The sequence below is a fragment of the Sander lucioperca genome, chromosome 11, assembly GCF_008315115.2.
Source record: "Sander lucioperca isolate FBNREF2018 chromosome 11, SLUC_FBN_1.2, whole genome shotgun sequence".
Lineage (NCBI taxonomy): Eukaryota > Metazoa > Chordata > Actinopteri > Perciformes > Percidae > Sander > Sander lucioperca.
The window spans coordinates 18,831,446-18,850,681 of record NC_050183.1 but is presented as its reverse complement, the minus strand read 5'-3'; the positions used below and the strand labels follow the sequence as shown (position 1 = coordinate 18,850,681).

Below are 19,236 nucleotides of genomic sequence, written 5' to 3'. Positions count from 1 at the left end.
AGATATAGCTACCCTAGATGGTATTGCCCTGGCCTCCAGCACTACTGTCAGAAATCTAGGAATCATTTTTGACCAGGATCTATCCTTTAACACCCACTTAAAACAAACCTCTAGAACAGCCTTTTTCCATCTTCGTAACATTGCCAAAATCAGGAACATCCTCTCGCAAAACGATGCTGAAAAACTAGTCCATGCATTCGTTACTTCCCGGCTGGACTACTGTAATTCTTTACTATCAGGCTGCTCAAATAAGTCCCTCAAGACCCTCCAGCTGATCCAGAATGCTGCAGCACGTGTTCTGACAAGAACTAACAAAAGAGATCACATTTCTCCTGTACTAGCTTCTCTACATTGGCTTCCTGTAAAATCCAGGATTGAATTTAAAATCCTTCTCCTGACCTACAAAGCACTAAATGGTCAAGCACCATCATACATAGAAGAGCTCTTAGTACCTTATTGTCCCACTAGAGCACTGCGCTCCCAGAACTCAGAGCTACTTGTGGTTCCTAGAGTCTCTAAAAGTAGAATGGGAGCCAGAGCCTTCAGCTATCAGGCTCCTCTCCTGTGGAACCAGCTCCCAACTTGGGTTCGGGGGGCTGACACCGTCGCCACATTTAAGAATAAACTGAAAACCATCATCTTTGATAAAGCTTATAGTTAGGGAGTGAGGAGTTGCAGCATAGTAGAGTAGAGGGAGGCAGGAAGTACAAGCCCGTTCCGGCAGGGGAGAGTACGAGCCCGGTCCAGGGCCCCTCTCTTTAGCCTGCCTCTCTTAGTTATGCTATTATAACTCTAGACTGCTGTGGGAAGCTCCTTCCAAGGACACAATGAGCTGCTCCCTCTTCTCTCTTTTCACTTGTCTCCTTTTGTGTGCATCTTAGTCCCAGAAATGCCTGTTACTAACCTAGCTCTGGGGAGTTTTCTCCCCGGAGTCCCTTTGCTTCTTCTTCACCCAGAACATCGCCTTGGAATTGGGTGGCACCTACACCGGGGTCCTGGGTGCAGCTGACGCTATGGACTTACTACACCCTGCTACGCTCTGCGATTCCCCGCAGTGTCCGACTGCGTCCTGCCGCGTCCAACCGCGTCCACCCTGGCTGCTGTGCCACACTACACCCCGTAACGCCCTGCTGTGCCCTACTATGACATGAACTACTACGACTACCATTGTGATCACTGCTTCACTATCTTTATTATGACTATTATTGCCACCATTCACCACTCCCCCAACTGGTGCCGTCAGACACCGCCTACCAAGAGCCTGGGTCTGTCCGAGGTTTCTTCCTAACAAAAAAGGGAGTTTTTCCTTGCCACTGTCGCAATAGCTACTGCTAATGCTTGCTCTTGAGGCAACCACTGTAATAGTTGGGGCTTCGTAAACTACAGAGTTTGGTCTAGACCTACTCTATCTGTAAAGTGTCTCGAGATAACTCTTGTTATGATTTGATACTATAAATAAAATTGAATTGAATTGAATTGCTGACTCAGGATCTGACAGGACGTCACTGTTGGACTTGCAGCTGAACCGAACTACATTGCCATAGGTCGCTTCCTCTGGGTCCCCATTCACCTGGACATTACTGTCCACATGAAGCACTGGGCACTGTTGGGCTGGAAGCAAAAATATGATAAAAAATAAATAAAGTGGATAACAAAAAAACTTTCAAATGTATCAACCTATAAAGCAGGACATCATGTTCTTTGTACTCTTGGATATCGCGATCAGGCACATTAACACCTGTCCTGGGAGATTAACCAATGCTCTATACTAGCCCAGTCTTGTGCCATTAGCCACTGTGTTTGGTGTGATGGGGCCATTGCCTGTTTAAATTAAAATGAGAAGTTGTCTGCTTTGGGAAATAAAGACTTGACATGGCTTTGATAATCATTTGGAATCAATTTTTGTCCTAACTTGCAGCCAGCAAATACTGCTCATTAAGTCCTCATCATTATTTCAATATTGTTATTATTTCTAGGTATATATATTCTTTTTTATGTATTTATTTTTTGCTGTGTTTGTATTCGATGACGGTGTTGCTGATAGAGTATTGTACATTGTCTCCTGTGGGCGTTAGCTTCATGTGACGTATAATGGTAATGTGTAAATTGACACCATATCATGTTTTATTCATCTTTTAAATTCAACACTGTAAACCCCATAAAAATATAAAAAATAAGTCCTCATTAATATGTTGTATTATACAATAACAATAACCTTATACAGTGATGTCACTTTGCTTAAAGCTCCCATTCATGCTATAGTGTATTATTGGTTTATAAGACATTCCATTTCAGAAAACTAAGTATTTATAATCAGTTATGATACATCAGAACAGTTCTCTATAACTGGCTAAAGTTATGGTAGTCATTATGATGTGTTCTGTAACCCAGGACTCAGACTCTTCTTTTAAACACTGTTGTCACTTTGGCATGGAGGTATAAAGCATTAACTTATAATACATAATGTCCACCACTTACAATACTTTATAAACCTTGTTAGAAGTTGTCATGATTCTACAAATTAAAAAACATTTTTTACAAAGCCTTATGAAATAATTATGTCTTATAAATGTGTTTATGATGCATTATAGACATGGCGTTCATAGAAATTGGTAACATAGATTTTCTTTTTAAGCTGGTGTCTTAGGCCCCTAGCATCAACTGACAAAAAAGTATGTATGTAATGTATGCATGAGTGTTGTTTTCTAACTGCAGTAAAACAACAGAGAAAATGGACCTAAAATCTGACATGCTTACCATTCTGTTGTAAAGATGAATCACTGTTCAGTAACAGGATAAAAAGCCAAAGAAGGTGAAAGAGTCTCATTGTGAAGATCCAGGAACCGCTGTATTTAGGAACTACACTCTTTGAGGCTGAGGTAATGTTTTTCCTCTTAGAGTTAGTCAGATTGAAGTCTGTCTGTGCAGTAGAAATGACGTTTACAGTGAAACAGTCTCACACCCCCACCAACACACACACACACTCACACACACACACACACACACACACACACACACACACACACACACACACGCAAGCATGAACACACGCACAGCTGCCAACCCACACGCACGCATGCACGCTCGCACGCATGCACACACACACACACACACACACACACACACACACACACACACACACACACACACACACACACACACAGATACATATAGAAAATAATAGAACATTTGACCACCAGGCTATCATTAAAAACCACAAACAATGCTGTAAATCTTGGTGTAGTCATGGACTCAGACCTTCATTTTAACATCCACATTAAGATGAGATACAAAATCAGCCTAGTATCACCTTACAGTAAGACTGTATCAAGCATTAAAGGACTTATGTCTTAGCTAGATTTAGAAAAACTTGTCCATGCCATCTTTAACAGGCTTGACTACTGTAGTCTTGTTTTTAAATGTCTCTTAGAAGTCCTCTAAAGACCAGGAGAGATCACATCACTCCAGTTCTCAGATATTTTAACTGGCTTCCCGTTTGTGAAATAAGTTATTTTAAAATACTACTGTTGATTTATAAAGCACTGAGTGCTTTAGGGCCAAAATACATTTCTTTTTTATTAGAATTGTTACAGATAACATCACTACAATACACAACAATACAATATATTTTCCCTCTGGTTAATCATTCACGTTTGTCCAACCAGCTCATGTCACTTCCAGTCAACTGAAGCTTTTACTGGCAAGAGGACAGGGTCATCACACCATCAGAACACCCACACAATCAATGGGTGGCTCAGTGGGTCTTCCTTTGGTACACCTGATCTCAGGTTCATTACTATGGACTTAATATGGGCTTTTGGTCATGGCTCAATTTGAATGCACTATTATGTTTCCTCATGATATCAGTATTTATCGTGCAGGATATAATGGACACATTTTGTTAATGGGAGGAATGACTTTAAAAGCACACTGCATACATACTAGTGGGGGATAATGTACACATATCCTTACCAATGCAACATGTCCATTACATTTAAATCCTGCATCTGAAATCATCGAGGTGGAGCAATTTTGATCTACTTTATGTTGGTAGTTTACTTCAGTGTTTCCAAACCTTGGGGTGGGGCCCCTCTACAGTATCACAAGATAAATCTGAGGGGCTTTAAACAGTGATTGAGAGGTAACCATCTAAGAAGTTTAGAAGAGAAATTTCTCTGAAATGAGGCAAGTAGTCCTCAGCTAGACTGCATTTTTTTATACGCTGCCACAAGAGAAAAAAAAAGGTCAGGAACCAGTGGTTCAATCTTTAACAATATGTTGTTTTACATAAGGTTATCATTCCTTTTTTTAAATGTAAAATTATCATCTGAAAAGTAACTAGCTCTCATCTGTCAACTGTAGTGGAGTAAAAAATATTTTGCTCTGAAATGTAGTAGGAGTAAAGGTGTAAAGTAGCATAAAATGGAAATACTCAAGTAAAGTACAAGTACCTTCAAACAGTAAATGTCCTTGGTTACTTTTCAACCCTGTTACAGTTGTGTGTATCGGGGAGAATACTATTTATTTAGTACCTGCTATACTGCATACCTCATCCCTTATTTATTCAAATGTTTTATTAAGAGTATGAAAAATAAATTCGCTAAATGCAAATGTGCTTAACAGCATTGCAGGCCTGACTAATACATACAAAGTAGTGTCTGATCTACTTAACTAAATGCTTTAATAAAACAATACATATGAAGAAAAAAACATGAGAACATGTATGTTTTATTTAAACTGTTGCAGTAGGCCCAGAAGATCAGTTAACAACTGTACTTCTTGTTAATCATTTACATGTTTGTCCAGTCAGAACATGTTTATCACATCCAGTTAACTAAAAACCTTTACTGGCAAGTGGGCAGGTTCACCACACCATCAATACACTTCGTACGCATGGACAATGTGCCGGTATGTCTTCCTTTAGTACAAGTGAACTCGATAGTATCATCATGGGCAATATACAGCTTATCAGAATGACCATATCTGAAGGCAATATTATATCTGTTCATGAGCTCTCTATCCACAGTACAGGGTTCTGCAAGAGATAACACATAAACAGAACTGTAATAATGGGAAATTACTTCACATCAAACTCCATGTATAATTAATACTATTCTTGAATGCAAAATATATTTAGAGCTTAAAAACTGAATAGGTCTTCCTAAATGTAATCAGTAACATGCTCTTCTACTGCTGTTAGCGAAGTCTGAGGCTGCTTGGCTTCTGTCAAGTCACCTCCTGATCTGTCTTTTTATTCCCTATGCTGCTTTTTAAGCTATTGCTGATTTAATTCACTCTCCTAACTTCCTTGTTATTTGACGTTGGTTTTATCACACACGTTGTTCTGTATTACATTTTGTGTTGTTGTGTTTGTTATGTACTTTTTATTTATGTAACCTGATGTTGTTTATCTTTGTCAGGGTTTTTCCTGGCTCAGAATGTGCCTTTGGGGGGGGGGGACTACACACAACAGTGTGCATGATTGACCTTATTTGACAGAAATGTATGCATTTACCTTTTATTTCTGATCTGTGACCTAAAAGAAATGCAGATACTGCACTCTGCCTCTAAACAATCTTCAGAGGAAGACACAGTATCTACAAAACAAATGTGTTCTTTCACCTCTCTTGTCCTATTTTAAAGGAAAATTATTATTTAGATCATTTACAGTCCATAGTTTTAGGGATCAGATGTATTTGTGTTTTATTTAAATTGTATTGAAATCAATAATCTACAATTTAAATATGTGATTTAAAGGTTGTTTACTCATATCACATCACATGAATTTCACTAGAGTCAGAAGCTGAGATGTTAGTCTACTGTTCCTGCTACTTTGCTAAGATAATGGACTTTACCTGTTTTTATCTGCATCGTGATTACACTTAAAATTTTCCTTCAAAAAGGCTATTTTTCGATATATATATATATATTATATAAGCTTTGTAGGGCTGTGTTCAGTTCTACGGTCAGCATAATTTAAGACCCACTGTTGCCTGTTAATTATTATTTAGTTCTTGTCTATCTTTATTATGTAATGTTTAAATCAAGTGGCTACATGCAAACACCAGAAACCAAATACATTGTTTTACATACTGTATGCAAAATGCTCAACAAATGCAACATGAAAAATGTGAAAGAAGTTGTAACTTACTGAGGCATTTAATCTGTCCAATCCATTCACCATTGATGCAGGTTCTGTGAGGCCCACCCTCCATGGTGTAGTAATTTTGACACATGAATTCAACCCTTTCTTGATGGCTGTAATTACTTTTCACGGTGTACTTGATGTCTCCATCTGTGAGAGGTGGTGGACTCCCACAGCCTACACTCTCTAAAACTATATATATTGGTACAAATAAGGTAGAGGTTGAGGTATTAGATTGTAGCACAGTTTAAAAGGTTTCACATATATTGGCACACCTTTGTGGGTGAGGGCTGCGGAAAATGCTTACATCACACAATATTTAGCAATCAAAAATGTCAACCTAAAAAATAAATACAAATCAGTAAATCAGTCAGAAAATAAATATAAATATATATTTATGAATATAATATTATCTTCTGTAGGCCTATATTTGTATCCACTGAAGAAGGATGTGATTCTAGAACGGAAGACATGGTAAAGATACATTTACATGAGATATACCTTTTAAATTTGAAAACATACTTACTTATACATCTTTGGTCTTAATTTAGTACGTTTTTTTTCGCTGTTCAATGATTTCTAATTCTTTGTAGAAACAAATCCTAAAACTGTATGATGAATAAATATATTGATCTCCTAGACAGTATATCACAATCTAATGAGCACATAGGAATGGGAACATACATGGGGTCTGACCAGGAAACCTGGCCATTTAAAATTGTGAATATGTAATTAAATGCAGGTCATTAAAACTAACAACAGTAAATCACACTAAAAAGCATCGATGAGGACCAATGGTAAAATATAATTTGAACGTCTGACAACAGCAATATCATATTATGCCAATTCACCTTAATAATTAATGGAAAATGGCCATCTGAAAAATGGTGAAAATATTAAAGAAAAATTCATTTTCAAGCAAAGTTGTTTTAACAGGGTCGTCCCCTTAGCCCCTCTTCTCTTTGAGCTTTTAAACTCTTTGCCATTGTTTGGAGAGTGGACAGTAGGAATTACCAGAAATGTTATGATCTACGGGTTTCCTTTTCCTTTTATTTTTTGCCACTTGATCACAGGAAAGGCTGTGGAGTCTTCAAATTCTATTTCCATTTTCTAAGCTTTTTCCCTACTTTTAAAATACAGACACAAAAGTAACTCCTTATGACAGTAACTTAAGACATAAAGTTAACTTCAAAACCTTGACAGAGTGGATTTGGTGTCCATCCATCTCTGTTGCATGAGGCCCAGGTAGCACCATCTGTGCTCTCGTAGCCTGTCTTACACCAATATATTGTAGTCTCACCCATTTCTAGTAATTATGTACAGCTTGAAATAGATTTTTTGGTTTACTTTATGCCCTGTTACAACTTAGTAACTTACAATAAAGAGAAATTACCAACGCATTGCTGAAGTCCAGACAACACGTCGTCATTACATTTGGCCTCTGCCCACCAGCCTTTGTTTGTGAAAAGCTTAAAACCTTTTATGAAACTTGGTGGAAGGGTGTAACACGGGGCAAAGAAGAATACTATATATATAAATAAATATATATGTGTATACATTAACATGAATACAACAAATCAGCCTATTCGTATAAAAAACATAGAACTTACACAACATTGAGAATTTATTTTACTAATCAAGGTAAGGTAGCCACTATGGGAGCCAGTCACAGAAAGGATTCACTGTACCTTCCACATTTATAAATTATATATGAATATCCATTCATTTTCATCCATCTGACCCAGTATAATAAGTATAACTCAATTTTGTACAATATAGTAGGGGGTCCCTGCTCTGTCTCTCTTTCAGCTAAGGGGCCCTTGGCCTAAAAAACATTAAAGACTCCCTAGTTGAAAAAGGGACTTTTATTTCCTGATTTAGTTAGTGTTTAGTTCCTAGGACTTTTTTGGTGAAAAATAGCCATTAGAGTAAGAAAGATCGATCCTAACTGGACCAACAGCTTCTTCCTCACTTTCAAATATATGGATATCAACATTGATAGCTATATATACGAGAATAACTTCATAATACCTTGACAGAGTGGATTTGGTGTCCATCCATTTCTGGTGCATGTGGCCTGGGTAGCACCATCTTTGCTCTTGTAGCCTGTCTCACAGCTATATCTTTTAGTCTCACCCATTTTTGGTTGATTTCTCCAGTAACTGACATCCCAGGAATACACATGTTGCGGTCTTTCATTGCTGCACACAACCTGTAGAATAAGAGACAGACTTGTGTATCTTCAGTATTAAAGATTGATAATCATCATCACAGGTTAATGAACCACACACACACACAGTAGAGAACAACAATCTCACAGTCTGTCTATGGTTGTACCTGTGCATACTGGTCTGATAGTCCACTCTCCGTCCTCTTTGCACATAGTTACTACTTCCTGATTGTTAGAAATCCCGTACTTCTCTCCACAAATGACTCTCAGTGTCTCACCAGGTAAAAAACGATTTCTGGAAACAGATTCATACCTGGTTCCCTCGAGTGGCGGCAGTGTCAGTTTACATGGTATTGCTGCATTTGTTGGGAAATGAAGCACATTATCTGTTAGCACCAATTTCCACTAGTCAGTGTGATATAACCAATACATTGCATTAATCAGTTTATAATTACGTTCACACGCAGGTGTGGGGGTCCACTCGGCTCTTATTCCTACTTTTGTGCATTTTGAGGGTCTGTCTTCAGTTGGTTTATGTAGATAATTACACATAAAGTGCAGGACATCATGTTCTCTACAGTATCACAAGATAAATCTGAGGGGTTGTGAAATGAAGAAAAAACTAAAGAATTTGTATATATAATTTCAACTCTATACGCTTTAAACAGTGATTGGAAACCATCTAAGAAGTTTAGAAGAGATATTTCTCTGAAATGAGGCAAGGAGTCCTCAGCTAGACTGCATTTTTTATACGGTGCCATAAGAAACCGTTCTGTGTGTTCTGTATTAAATGTTGTGTTGTTGTGTTTGTTATGTACGTGTTATGTTATGTTATGTTATGTGTCTTTTTATTTATGTAGCCTGATGTTGTTTATCTATGTCAGGGTTTTTCCTGGCTCAGAATGGGCATTTTTTTTTGGGGGGGGAGACGAACGAACGAACGAACAGTAAAGGCAATGAGTCTGTGCTACCTTATTTGACAGAAATCTATGCATTTACCTTTTATTTCTGACGCTTTTACAATTTTTAAATGCACTTGTTTGCTCCCAAGTTGCAGCTCTTTAGAAACACCTCTAAATGTAACAGAAGCATGACAACATACAGTACATTCTGCTTATTAAGCAGGTAAAAGTTACCATATTCCCCATCTTTATTAAATGTTAGTATTACAATTTCTATTTGGCACTAAACATAAACAATTTACTTCAGGTCATGACTTTTTAAAAAGAAAATGATAATAATGATATAGCTTTATACTTGAAAAAGAAATGTTGAGGGGTCGCTCACCTGGTTAAGCATGTGCCCCATGTACCTAGGCTCAGTCCTCACTGCAGCGGCCCAGGTTCGAGTCCGCCCCCGAGTTGGCCCCTTTGCTGCATGTCATCCCCCCCCTCTTTCTACCACCTTTCCTGTCTTCATCTGTCCTATCAAATAAAGGCCCAGAAGCCCCAAAAATAATCTTCAAACAAAGAAATGTGGAGTTTTACTCATAACATGGAAGGCTACATATGTGGAGACAGAACAGAGACAGAGATCAAGTATGTTTTATTATAATGTTCACAGTTAAAGTGGAGGATAACTCTGCATGCTCTGTAGATTACTTTCAGATGACTCTCACTGGCAGGTAGGCAGGAGAATCACACCACCATTACACCTCTGACGCATTGCCACTGCACCAACTGGTACTCCTCTGGCACACCTGAACTCAACTATTTCATCATGAGTGAAAAATGTACTGTCACTAGATTTTAAAGTAATGTTATGTTGTCTATAGACGTCTTCATTCACATTCATACAGGGTTCTGCAAGAGACAAAGGACAAATAGCATTTTGTTAATAGCAGGAATGACTGTAAAGCACTGCAAACGTGTTGGGTGATACAGTCTAGGGCGTAATTTCCACTCGGGACAGGGGGGACATGTCCCCTCCACTTTTCAAACTATAGTTTGGGACCCCCCCCCACTTTCAAATTTGTTTGACATTATTTTATTTAGAAGTCTCGGTGAACAGCACCTATAATGAACAAAGAAAGTAAGACGTTTTTTTCTTAGTTTAGTACTATTGTTTCTGGAAGAATTTATCATTATGAACTGAATTACTTCCTGAATTTTCTATCACCACAGTCCGTAAACTTATGTAGAAATGCAGGAAATGGGATTCAAATAGAAAACGTTTTTTTGGCGGAGGACCGCCACACCCCTTGTTTTGTGTCCCTCCCACTTCTCAAACTAAAGGTACACCCTTGGATACAGTTGAGACTTTATTTCAGCATTGAACTAAAACCTTAATCATGACACTGACTACTTAGAGGGCTGGTGGTTGAACTACAGTAACTGGCTAGCTAATTGTTAACAGGCCAGTCAGTCATAATAGCTCTCCAAGCTTCTTTATTTATTTATTTTTTCAACAAGTGTGTTTATTAATTTTCAGAAAATAATCACACTACAACAAATAATACAGGTGCAAATCAGAACTGTCACAGTAAGGCTCATCTTCAATAAAACAAACATAAACATGACAGGGCTGTAACATGCGATATTTGACACAGTAAGTCAGCATAATTCATCCTTCAAAAAATCACCGGTGGTCCAAATGTTAACTTATCCCGATGTTGTCCCGAAGAGAAAAGCACATCAAATAAAACTAAGCAAAGACAAACAGACGCATACTAGATACATAGCAATACTCATTTGTTGATGGTTGACACACACGGAGAGCATGCCTCCAATGCTTTCCTCCCCTCTAAGAACACCATAAAGGATCTCCACATATTGTCAAAGACGAGACGTTTACCCTTTAACGTAAAAGTGAGTTTTTCCAGTGCAAGACAGTCTGACAGTCCTGCAAGCCAGACATTAACACTTGGTTTGTTAGTGGATTTCCAATATTTGGCTATGGTTCTCATTATCCACTTATATTGAAGTAATTTAAAATGGGTATTTATTGTTTGTGTTTGAGATTTTAAGCAAATCTTCTGCCAATCCTCAGTTGAGATTGCAGAGTTTAAATCCTCACCCCATGCCAGTCTCTTACTCTCTGAGGAAACCTTTGATCCATCCATGATTATTGCATAAAAACTTGACGTCAATCCCCTCTTAGGGTGTTGATTTGTCGCTATTTCTTCTATACAGCTAAGAGTAGGTAGAGATAAAGATTTCTGTATCTTAAATATATAACTTCTTATCTGCAGGAATTTAAAAAAAAATTTGTGGTTGGATATCATACTTTTGCCTGACATGAGAATGTTATTGTTAAATAAATCAGCAATTTTACTTAGGCCTTTGTTTGCCCAAATTTTGAAGCTGATATCATGTTTGCCAGGTGTAAAAGCGCTGTTACCCCAGATTGGTGTAAATTGAGATAACACAGGTAACTCACCAGTATGTTTATGAACCTCATACCATACCATAATCGAGTTTTTAACAAAGGGATTCTGTGTTAATGTCTTTAATCCTTTTAAGTTAGCTGAATATAAATACGAATTGAGTGGTAGAGGGGATGTCATGCTTCTTTCCAAACTCATCCAGGAACGTGGCGTTTCTTGCAAGAACCAACAAGAGGCAGTAGTAAGTTGGGCAGCCCAATAATACCATTGGAGGTTTGGGAGTTTCAAGCCTCCTCTATCATAGGGGAGATAAAGCAAAGATAAGCGAAGTCTAGCCCGTCTGTTGTTCCAAATACAATTACAAAACATGCCTTTCTTCTTTGAGAAAAAATGAGTAGGAGGACCAAGAGGAATGGAATGAAAGAGGTAGAGAAATTTCGGAAGAACATTCATTTTAAGTATATTGATACGCCCTATCATGGAAATTGGTAGCATGGACCATCTATTAATAGATTCAGAAACCGACTCTATTACTGGAGTATAATTTGCCTCTACTAAATCGTCAATTTTTGGGGTAATTCTAATACCAAGAAAAGTGAAGCTATCTCTAACTATTTTGAATGGTGTTTGAACTGGGGGATTTACTCTTTCAGAATGCTTAAGGAAAAGAATAGCAGATTTGCCTTCATTAATTTTGTAACCGGAAAGCTTACTAAAAGAAGTAATGGTACTAAACAAGTGATGTAGTGACTGTTCTAAGTGGGATAAAAAAATCACAATATCATCCGCAAATAATTAATAAATAATTTAATGCCGGTAATATTCTGATTACTCCTAATGGCAATAGCCAAGGGCTCAATTGCCAACACAAACAAAAGAGGTGAAAGGGGACAACCTTGACGTGTACCTCTCGAAAGTTCGAAAGGTTCGGATATAATATTGTTAGTTAATACTGATGCGACCGAGTTATTATACAAAACTTTAATCCACTTAGAAAAATAATTACCAAAGCCAAAACGTGCAAGTACTTCGTGGAGATATCGATGCTCAAGCTTCTTTATTCACTCCCTTATCCACCACCCACCTACCTAGGATTTACATTGTTTAAGATTACTGATAATTTCATTTAATAAAGATTTCCAGAAATAAAGCTCTCTGTAAGTTTGTCCCATAACTGTCTGTCTCATTGTCTCCATTTTTATAATTTGAAGCACTTTGTGTTGCATGACTTTTTAAATAAAAGGTGCTATACACAAATATAGTTTGATTGATGAGAAGAACTGTAACTTACTGAGGCATCTCATCTGTCCGGTCCATTTGTCGTGTAGTATCTTTGACACATGAATTCAACCCTTTCTTGATGGCTGTAATTACTTTTCACGGTGTACTTGATGTCTCCATCTGTGAGAGGTGGTGGACTCCCACAGCCTACACTCTCTAAAAAATATATGGGTACAAGTTGAGGTATTAGATTGTGGCACAGTAAACAGTAAATTACACTGAAAGGCACAGAAACGTTGCCTGGCTCCGCCCTCCTACGTACTCCCGCTCAATTTTCATTTTCTTTCAGTACGTCGTCTGGGTTTGCGGTATATTCGCGGGTTTTCTCCATGGATGTATTAAGAGAACGGTTTTCTCCGGCCAATCTTTACCGGTCCAATCAGCGAACAGAGGGAATGGCTGAGAACGATGACGTTGAGGTCATGCGCTAGTTTGAGTTGTAGTTCCGTAATGGCAGAAAGACTGAGCGAAGCCATTCGGTCCGCTGTGGCAACGATGTCAAATATCCAGAAGTTAAAGCCCGAGAAGAACAATCTTTGCTGAGTTTTGTTGGTGGCCATGATGTTGTGGCCCTGCTCCCCACGGGGTTCGGGAAAAGTTTGATTTTTCAGCTCGCTCCGTTAGTGGTGAAGGAGTTGGCTAAGGCGAACACTAGCGATGCTAAGCCGACGTCACGACCAAACGTTAGCGATTGGTTATGGCAGATCCAGAGTGGCTCTGGGCAGATCCAATAGTTTTAAACTTCAACAGAGTACCTGCCTTCAAGGAAGTTAACACTTGTCAATGGAGAGTGGCCAGACTCTCTGTACAAATGAAATGTACGAGAGTCTGGTAGGAGCAGGCTAACAGAAAGGGCCAATTGTGAAATCAATTTTAAAGTCTGGCCACAGCAATATCAGATGCAAATTCAGCATGGAAAATGGCAATCTGATAAAATGGTTAAAAAGACACTAAAAAGATATTTCCTGTAAAATCTGGTTTCCTTTTCCTTTTATTTTTTTGCCACTTGATCACAAGGAAGGCTGTGGAGTCTTCAAATTCTATTTCCATTTTCTAAGCTTTTCCTTAAAATCAATACATTGCATGCATTTAAAAAACAGAAAAGCAATAACAAAATGTGCCAACACTGAATGTGTTGTCCTGAATGTCCTTACCTGTACACGTTGACCTCCCGATCCAACCATCTCCTCCTCTACAGGTTAGAGTGAATTCTTCTTGATAACAATCCTTGCAGCGATAACCGAAAAACAGAAGCTTGCAAACCACAAACCTTTTTTTTTTTTTTTTTTTTTACTGTTACTGCTGTTTAGAAAACTCAAAATTACAGATGATGTGTGACTATTACTCAGTGATTCATTTCCCAATAATCTGTTTAACAAAATACATTATATTGTGGTGTAAGCATGAAAAACGGCATTTGGGATTGACTGGGAGAATAAGTTTGACAGGTTTAGCTGAGATAGTAATTCCTCAAAATCAATAAATTGAATGCATTTAAAAAACATTAAAGCAATAACAAAATGTGCCAACACTGAATTTGTTGTCCTGAACGTCCTTACCTGTACACGTTGGCCTCCCGATCCAACCATCTCCTCCACAGGTTAGAGTGAATTCTTCTTGATTATCATCCTTGCAGCGATAACTGACCTGTTCATTGTCGCGGTATCTCGGCTTGTTATTGAGAACAATATCTGCCTCTTGAAAATCCTTTCTGTCACATGTTATTTCTAAAAAACCAAACAAACAAACATGTACAAATCAAATGTGTTCTTACTGGCAGCAGTATGAAAGCTGTTTTATATTACATTTATTTTTACACTTGTTAGTACACATAAAAACATAGTTATAGAAATAGCGATGTGGGGAGTATGGACTTGTAAGCAAAGACATCAAGAGATTGACAGCGTGTGACAGAGTGCAAGTAGTAGAAAGGCCAGAATAGTAATGATCTGCTGACTATTCTGGGCTATATTCCCAATAATGTTATGGGCATCTGATTCTTTTTGAATGTGAGTGAAAGTAACTGTATTAGTCTTGTTTGATTCTTACACTGTTTAAAACAAATATTCATATTGTTTTACAATTGTTTTTTCTATTCAAAAAAAGGTTTGTTCTGTGCGAACAGGTTTTAGATTGTGGGTTATTTATAATGTGATAGTTTGTGTTGTTAGAGTGTGACTGTTAGTTTGATCTCTTGTTTAAGGGAAATATACGTGTGTGTGTATGTTCGCGGGTGTACACCTGCATGTGCACATTGATGTGATTTTACATCTGTTCTTGTGATGGAATGTCTGTGATGTAATGTGTGTAGTGTGGACCCCAGGAAGAGTAGCTGACTGCTACGGCATAAACTAATGGGGGTCCTTTTAGTGAACAATAAACAAACGTGAAGTAACCTTGTAGTGAAGCTGTGTGGAGTACTACGCAACATTATACACTCTTTTCAGATTGTTTTCCTCTGCATTGAGCACCATGGTATCAGGATAGATTAATAGTATAATGAAGTGACTGTATATAGGCTAGTGCAGAGATCTTCAACAAGGGGTCCGCGACCCATAGTGGGTCCTTAGAGTTACTGCAGAGGGGGCGCCATATTATTGAATTTTAAATTAAAAAAAATACATATATATATACATTAATAACATGATTGTAACAAATCAGCCTATTCGTATAAAAAAACATTACACAAACTTACACAACATTGAGAATTTATTTTACTAATCAAGGTAAGGTAGCCACTATGGGAGCCATTTACAGAAAGGATTTGCTGTACCTTCCACATTTATAAATTATATATGAATATCCATTCATTTTCATCCATCTGACCCAGTATAATAAGTATAACTCAATTTTATACAATATATGTAGTAGGGGGTCCCTGCTCTGTCTCTCTTTCAGCTAAGGGGCCCTTGGCCTAAAAAACATTGAAGACCCCTGAACTATTGGATCTGCCCAGAGCCACTCTGGATCTTGCATAACCAATCGCTAACATTTGGTCGTGACGTCGGCTTAGCATCGCTAGTGTTAGCCTTAGCTAACTCCTTCACCACTAACGGAGCTAGCTGGAAAATCAAACTTTTCCCGAACCCCGTGGGGAGGAGGGCCACAACATCATGGCCACCAACAAAACTCAGCAAAGATTGTTCTTCTCGGGCTTTAACTTCTGGATATTCGGCAGCGTTGCCACAGCGGACCGAATGGCTTCGCTCGCATCTTTCTCCACCGCCATTACGGAACTACAACTCAAACTAGCACACGACCTCAACGTCATCGTTCTCAGCCACTCCCTCTGTTCGCTAATTGGACCTGAGAAAATCCGAGAATATACCGCAAACCCAGACGTAGTACTGAAGGAAAATGAAAATTGAGCGGAAGTACGTAGGAGGGCGGAGCCAGGCTAACAGAAAGGGCCAATTTTGAAATCTTTTTTAAAGTCTGGCCACAACAATATCAGATGCAAATTCAGCATGGATAATGGCAATCTGATAAAATGGTTAAAAAGATAAAAGAAAAAGTAACTCTGCTAACATTCAAGAAATGCAAGCAAACTTGTTTTAGGGACCTGAACAGGGTTATCCCCTTAGCCCCTCTTCTCTTTGAGCTTTTAAACCCTTTGCCATTGTTTGGAGAGTGGACAGTAGGAATTACCTGCAATGTTATGATATGCAGTTTTAACCAGACCACGGTAAATCTTAAAACTTTTAGTTATACTACAAACATTTTTAAGTTTTAGGATTATAAATTGCATATACATATTTCCTGTCAAATCTGGTTTCCTTTTCCTTTTATTTTTTTGCCACTTGATCACAAGGAAGGCTGTGGAGTCTTCAAATTCTATTTCCATTTTCTAAGCTTTTCCTTAAAATCAATACATTGCATGCATTTAAAAAACAGAAAAGCAATAACAAAATGTGCCAACACTGAATTTGTTGTCCTGAACGTCCTTACCTGTACACGTTGACCTCCCAATCCAACCATCTCCTCTACAGGTTAGAGTGAATTCTCCTTGATAACCATCCTTGCAGCGATAACTGACCTGTTCATTGTAGCGGTATCTCGGCTTGTTATTGAGAACAATATCTGCCTCTCGAAAATCCTTTCTGTCACATGTTATTTCTAAAAACAAAACAAAACAAACATGTACAAATCAAGTGTGTTCTTATTGGCAGCAGTATGAAAGCTGCTTTTATATTACATTTATTTTTACACTTGTTAGTACACATAAAAACATAGTTATAGAAATAGCGATGTGGGGAGTATGGACTTGTAAGCAAAGACATCAAGAGATTGACAGCGTGTGACAGAGTGCAAGTAGCAGAAAGGCCAGAATAGTAATGATCTGCTGACTATTCTGGGCTATATTCCCAATAATGTTATGGGCATCTGATTCTTTTTGAATGTGAGTGAAAGTAACTGTATTAGTCTTGTTTGATTCTTACACTGTTTAAAACAAATATTCATATTGTTTTACAAATTGTTTTTCTATTCAAAAAAAAGTTTGTAGTTAGTTTGCAAAACTAACTAAAATAAAATAAAATTATCGAGTAAATGTCCTTAGTTTTCCTCTTTGTTGATCTTTCATAGAGTAAATAACGTTATATCTCTCCGACCATGACATTTCCCGTAGACATGTATAGTTTCCGACTGGGAATCCAGAAATTCCGACATTCCATGTCAAATTGAACACAACATGTGCGTGGCTCCGTACCTCTCGCCTGGCATCATAGCGGTACCGAAAGTCGGAAGAAAGCGGCAGTCCTATTTGGTTATGACTGTGTCAGATAAAAGCGCCTTGCAATGGAAGGTGGTAAAATATGTGGTCAATTTATTACAGGGGAAAATCCCACAAATTTAAAAGTACATTTGAGAAGCGCACACAAGTTAGGAGGCTAACCTAGCTTACCTTAAGGAGAACGCAAAGCCCCCTTTCCCCGAAACAGAAGTTAAGCCCGGTAACGTTACGAGCTTGGATGTATGGATACAGGGCCAGGCAGCATGACAGAGACAGCAGCAGGACAGAGAACACTACAGGAAGGCTTTCACCGGCGACCAGATAGCTGCTGGTTAGTAAATATGCAGGAACACTAAAAGCGGGAGGAAGCGTGGGTTAATATGTGGATTGATACTGGGATGTCTACACAACTGTGTAACTCGATTGACTTCAGTGTGTATACATGTAGGATTACACCTAAAGTGCAGGACTATAGATATAGCATGACATTAAGAAATTTGCTGTTCGTAATTGTTGAAAAGCTAAGTACATATTTGCGACCATTCCTCACTGGTGGATAAAAACGTTAAACTAGGATTGCATTGATTTTGGTTTTATTTACCTAGTGTAGATTGGCTCAGCTCACTTACAGCAACTCTCTGTTGCACATTAACACCTGTCCTTGTATAGCACATTTCAGCAACAGGGCAATTCAAAGTGCTTTACATGAAAACAGATAAAAAAAATTTAAAACAGATAAAATACAAGAATAAAAGTTACAGTGCAGTATCCATTTTTACCAATAAGACAAACATCTCAAGCAGTCCGGTCCATATTTTTCCAACCATCTCGCCCACAATGGGCCCTGATACCTGGCACGGCTTTGAGCTTTCATTACTCATAATAACAGAAGCTAGTATACTATTTCCTTACAATGTGATCGTCACCACAAGGCTCGGTTCTTTTTTCGGCAAACCTTGTAAAAACCCGGTACAGCCCTGCAGACAAAAACCTTTCAGTAGTCAAGAACTTTTTCTTAAACTATCTTATTTCCTTCTGCAGTCTGTCTCTAAATAGACAGGGACTCCCTTGGAGTATGTTAGTCTATTTGTATTTAGGCCTTCTGCCTAATTTTAGTTATTTTTCTTCTTCTAACTCTTGATCAGCCCGACGTCTGACTCTTCTGTTATTCCCTTGCCATGCTGTATCAGAGAACTAATCAGATATATGCCCGTTTCTGCAAGAGAATGTCACTTGTAAGAAATGAAACATTGAAGAGCAATTAAAACAGTTAAATATATAAAAGCAGAAAAATAGGAATTTCTCTCTATATGCTTATATAGATTGTCATACAGTGTCAACAATGCAACTTCAGTATAAGAAATGAAGTTCAAATTCTTTAGACCAATATAACAGACATCTCATGCAGTCAGGTCCATATTTTCCAACCATCTCGCCCTCAATGGGCCCTGATACCTGGCACGGCTTTGAGCTTTCATTACCCATTATAACAGAAGTTAGTATACTATTTACTTACAATGTGATCGTCACCACAAGGCTCGGTTCTTTTTTCGGCAAACCTTGTAAAAACCCGGTACAGCCCT

The 19,236-nt window shown here is 38.2% G+C and overlaps 1 protein-coding gene and 1 long non-coding RNA gene across 2 annotated transcripts in view; one reads left to right on the top strand and one right to left on the bottom strand.

Moving 5' to 3' along the window:
- cfh (complement factor H) overlaps nucleotides 1-19,236 on the bottom strand; it is a 120,735-nt gene that overhangs the window by 11,243 nt on the left and 90,256 nt on the right. Inside the window, exons 22-23 of the mRNA XM_031282290.2 lie at nucleotides 16,870-17,037; nucleotides 14,481-14,648 (exon numbers count right to left, since the gene is read on the bottom strand). Of these exons, the coding sequence (XP_031138150.1) occupies nucleotides 14,481-14,648; nucleotides 16,870-17,037 (336 nt within the window). The remainder of the gene's footprint in view (nucleotides 1-14,480; nucleotides 14,649-16,869; nucleotides 17,038-19,236) is intronic.
- LOC116038096 overlaps nucleotides 8,771-19,236 on the top strand; it is a 50,189-nt gene continuing 39,723 nt past the window's right edge. The window contains exon 1 of the long non-coding RNA XR_004102016.1: nucleotides 8,771-8,851. This is a non-coding gene — a long non-coding RNA (uncharacterized LOC116038096). The remainder of the gene's footprint in view (nucleotides 8,852-19,236) is intronic.